At 47.4% G+C, this 4620-nt stretch overlaps 1 protein-coding gene across 1 annotated transcript in view; it reads right to left on the bottom strand.

The window, feature by feature from the left end:
• The window catches only part of PIGU (phosphatidylinositol glycan anchor biosynthesis class U), a 17641-nt gene that overhangs the window by 2641 nt on the left and 10380 nt on the right, over nt 1–4620 (bottom strand). Inside the window, exons 8-10 of the mRNA XM_035893337.1 lie at nt 4109–4252; nt 3269–3393; nt 1292–1434 (exon numbers count right to left, since the gene is read on the bottom strand). Coding sequence (XP_035749230.1) covers nt 1292–1434; nt 3269–3393; nt 4109–4252 — 412 coding nt within the window. The remainder of the gene's footprint in view (nt 1–1291; nt 1435–3268; nt 3394–4108; nt 4253–4620) is intronic.

Below are 4620 nucleotides of genomic sequence, written 5' to 3'. Positions count from 1 at the left end.
AGACTGCTGAGCTCCGAGGAGAAAGTGCAAAGGAGAATAGAGAGAGAAGGGAAGAGGTGCCCCGGGAAACTGAAAACAGCCATGCTCACTCTGTCTGCTTGTTTTGCTGAGCACCGTGGCTGACTACTGACCTGCTAGATCAATATGGTTGATACTAAACTCCTCTGCAGATGTCTTAATGGGAAAAGAAAGAGCTGAGGCTAGAGGGGATGAGGGCTAGTTCCTTCTCACAAGGAAACCAGAAAGCAGATTTTTGCTCTGTCTGCATTTACACAGAGCACAAGCCCTTGCAGGACCTGCTACGATTTCCTCAGGTAGGAAATAAAATCCTCTTAGAAATATCAACACCTGCCATCTCTAATTAAGCTTTTACTGTTCTTTTCAAAGTAGTAGTATCTCTGTACTCCCTCTCACCCTGCTCACTGCACAGAGTCTCTGCTTTTACAGAACGGGCATTTGTCCCCATTTATCAAGGGGGCGAGGGATGCACAAGCAGGTGATTTTCAGCCTCTGGCAAAACTGCTCCTCTATTTTTAGGAGAAGCAGACAAACATAAATGGCTGAGGCACATTCAAAGTAAAGGCAACTTTAACATGAAGTGAATGCTCTGTTCACCCACATGTGAAACTGTCCCCAGGGCTTAGGGACAAAAGAAATAGCACAGACAAGAGGAAAGACTTAGAGAAGGCTGCAGCAACTGCGTGGATTGGATCCCATCCCTCAGGGGTGCTAAGCTCTGCTTTCCCTAAGGCTAGTGAATGTCATGTGTCTAGAACAGCCCTGAGAGAAGCAGGGAGAGCAAGCCCTGGCAAGATGGGAACCCCGCACATGCCCACCACCCTACCTTTCAGTGAGGTGTAACGGTCAGAAAAATTGGTGCCATGTCCCCGTTGGGCAGTTCTCATTTGCCTGTTTTCTGGCCCCACTGCTGCTGCCCCACATTTTTTTCCATTTCCCCTCTTAGCTTCCCTTCTCCATTCACATATGCTCTTAGCCCTGCCATACTGAGATGCTTCTCCTCTGCCATCAAGGAACAGACCATGTAACATGCTGTACAGTCTAGCTGGATTGTTAAGCTACAGCTCAAAGGCTACAGGAACTCCTCATTAGTGTGCCGGAAGGTGAGGACTAGGCAGATTTCAGCTGGAGCAAGGGGCAGCAGGAAGCTGCTGTGCAGGACTACGCAGGATGCAAAGAGCCAGACACATCCTGCAGAATGCACTGCTGCTGACGGGACACCCCATCCCGTGACCTATCCAAAGTGCAGCCTTGTTTGCCTTGCTCTACTGACCTGCCCTATGTTGAAAGTCAACGTGATGGCATAGTAAAAATTGGAGTTGGCACTTCCTGCATAAATCCACAGATGCCACAGAACGGGGAACAGGAGGGAGCACACAATGAGCACACAGGACAGGATGAAGATGTTCCGGAGGACTGCAAAAGAAAACCAAGCTGTTAAAATGATGCATTATTGAGCAGCCATGTGCACGCAACCAGCAATGGTATTTAGGGTATGTGCAGTGGGAAAGGGGCACTCGCCAATGCACACTTCTCTCCAGGGATCTTTCACAGTTTGCTTTAATAATTTCTTGGCTAGCTTTTATAAGAAATCCACCATATTTCCCTTTAAAATAAATACTTCTGCCTCTGCTTGAAATCCTCACTTGTAGCTCTTTCCTTCTAGGCCCTGCTTCCAAACACTCTTCCTCGGAAGACTTTGGCTTTTTGGTGCCTATGCTACAGAAACTAGCAGTTTTGAGAAGGACCCTTCCACCAGCATCACGATCCAGAGAGCAGAGCACGCCACTCCCGAGCCTCATCAAGCTGACGACAAGGTTAACAAAATGAACCTGCGGGCCATAGGAAAAGGGATACTTTTTCGGGAGGTGGTCAGGAAACGAAAGCGCCATAGGAGGAAACTCATAAAGGCCAAATGCGTTGCCAAATGCATGACCTCGGGAGGTGGAGGTGTGGCCAGGATCCATCAGTCTGTGTGAGTATGCGTCAGATGGACAAAACCCAAGCACAACTTTGTCTAAGAGAGCTAGGAACTACTAGGCCAGAAGGGATTTTGTTTCTGTGAACTGTTTATGCCTGTCCTTTGGCAGCAAAATTATAAATCATCCCGGCACCTGGCTATGCTTGGCTCCAGCTCAGTCAATGTCCCTGAAGGTAGCTGAAAGACCCCCGATCATTCTGCAGCTGAAGGGAGCTATCTGACATTTTCTGAGCATTGTCACATCCAAACCTTTCACATACACCTCTTTTTAAACTTCTTGTTCAGTAGGTCTATTTGCCCGCTGTGGGGTGGAAGCACGTGACAGACGACTGTTGCCCTTGCTGGCCATAATCCCCTCATCTGCATGCCTGGAACATGCAACCGGAATAGGCTGAATCAGGATTTCTCAGAAGTGCAGCGCCTGCTACGGCTGCAACATACTCAGGGCTAGCCTGGCCCTTCCTGCTCTGTTTTATCACAGCTGCTTTGGCCTAAGCTTTCCTTCGTCTGGAACTAATAAAGCTGATGGTCTCTCGTGTCTCCTGGCATCAGTCAGGCTAGCTGGCCATAAACGCACTTGGCCTGGGCTAGAGAAGACTGCAGTAAAAGGCCCCAGCAACCTGGAAGTGTTGGCCAAAGCAGTTGGTTTAAGCAAGAAACACCAGGAAAAATGCTTCCCCAGCGCTTCCCAATCTCCCCAGTGTAGCAGGTTCTAGAGACTGAGTCTGAAAATCACCAGGAAGCTCTCTGGTGATTTAAAGAGCTAAAGAGGGTCTTTATGAAGCATTTAAGAGACTGAGCAATTGCTGGGAGCAATTCAGTTTCACTCTAAGAAAAGAAGCAGATGCAAAACAAAGAACCACTGCAAGGTGCAGGATTTTAAGGCTGGGGCCTCACCAGCTGCAGCAGCAGTGTTCAAATTACACAGCCTTAAATGGGATTGAAGCATTTGAAGGATGGATGTACTGCAAATAAGCCACATCCCTTGTGCAGGACTGTAAAAGAGTCTTACAAAAAAGTTAATTTTCAGAACAACTTGGGGGGGGGGGGGAAGATAAGGTACAAGTTCCTTCCTTGACCAATTTCAAACCTAGACCTAAAGACACATTAGAGACTGTGTCACCCGAAAAATCCAGCCTCCTCCTTTCAGACACCCCAAGGAGGCCACAAGAGCCTGCAGACATGGGCCCAGTTTGGTTTAGTGGTGACAACTATTGGACAGGCCCTTTCCCATTCCAGATAAGGAACAATCAAACACAAAGAACTTACATCTGTAAAGGTGGCTCCAGACTGGAAGGAAGGCCATGTACAGTGCAATGTCTCCCACAGTGGGGTAGGATTTGAAGATAGAAATGATCGCGATCTGGACAAACATGAAGAACACAGGGTGTTCCCTAGAAGGGATGAGACACAAAGGGTAAGCGTACGCAGTAGGGTCTCTGGAAACTGGAAATAAACATCAGCAAGGGCACAAATGTACTGTGGGATAGGCCCACAGAGGCTCTCACACCCTGTTCTCTCCAAACAAGCCTACAAGTGGTGGGTGGGGCAGACAGAGCTGCCCTGCAGAGCAGCAGTACAAGGGGATGCACATGGGCTCGCTGCCCCCACACAGAAACTCCGTGCCCCAACTCAACAGACATTCATGCAGTTGGCCATCTTGGCTGCTCTCCCCCTGCTCTGTCTTATTCACCGAAAAGCAATCAGCATCTCCTCTCTGAAGGTTCTTTGGAGAAGCCCATAGTTATCCTGCTGGTATGTCACGACATCTGTATCCATTCCATGTCAACAGGAAAAGCTCACTGAGAATCCAGGCCTGTTAATGGGTGTTTTTACCAGAAAGAAGGGTAACACTGTCAGCGCAGTCCACTAGGAACGTCCCCAAGTTTTCACTTTTTTTCTGACAATGAAGAACGTGAAGTTCCAGCCCAGAGTTCTTGCTTTCTCACTATGCTGGCTTATGCGGATAGGGAGCAGGCACCTCCATAGCCTAAATTTCTGCTCCCTCTTTCGATGCCTGTAACACATCTGTTGCAGTGCCCAGCCCACTCTGTTTAAGAGGAATAAAGACTGAAACTTTGGGAAATGAGGAGGATAGGGCATACTTACTTTAGCTTTATTGCCAAGGGAATGGTGTAGAAGAACACATTGATCTGAAACACGCATACAAAGAAAAGACTGAAGTGTTCAAACATCTCTGCAAAGAAGTACCAGAAAAGGCCAATATTGGGTGTCAGATCTGGAACAGAAAGGCTGAAATTTGAAAAGAAAAGTCAGGGTAACATTTGTAAATGGTTGCTTTTTGCTGCCCTGCTTCTGTTACATTAATTAATCATTGTGTGCTACTGGATGGGGTGCCTATATTTTAAATCCCTGGAAGACAAGCCAAAGGGGTAAAAACCTGGAGAGAAAAGGGACTAATCCTTCTCTGTGTCCCAGCAGGATTTAAATCATTCCCAAGCAGTCATTCCTCCAGAGATGAAAATTTCACAGCCATGGTAGCTCAATGATCAAATCCATTTCCAATCAACACAGTGAAAACATCTCCTGTCTTCTCTAGTTGTTGGTGTTACTTAATTAACAGAAGTTGGCTAATGCCTGCTCTCCTCCACACACTCTTT

The sequence above is a fragment of the Egretta garzetta genome, unplaced genomic scaffold (assembly GCF_000687185.1).
Source record: "Egretta garzetta isolate BGI_Z169 unplaced genomic scaffold, ASM68718v1 scaffold440, whole genome shotgun sequence".
NCBI classification, from domain to species: Eukaryota; Metazoa; Chordata; class Aves; order Pelecaniformes; family Ardeidae; genus Egretta; species Egretta garzetta.
The sequence above is the reverse complement of the archived record's forward strand: the minus strand, read 5'-3'. Positions and strand labels throughout refer to the sequence as shown.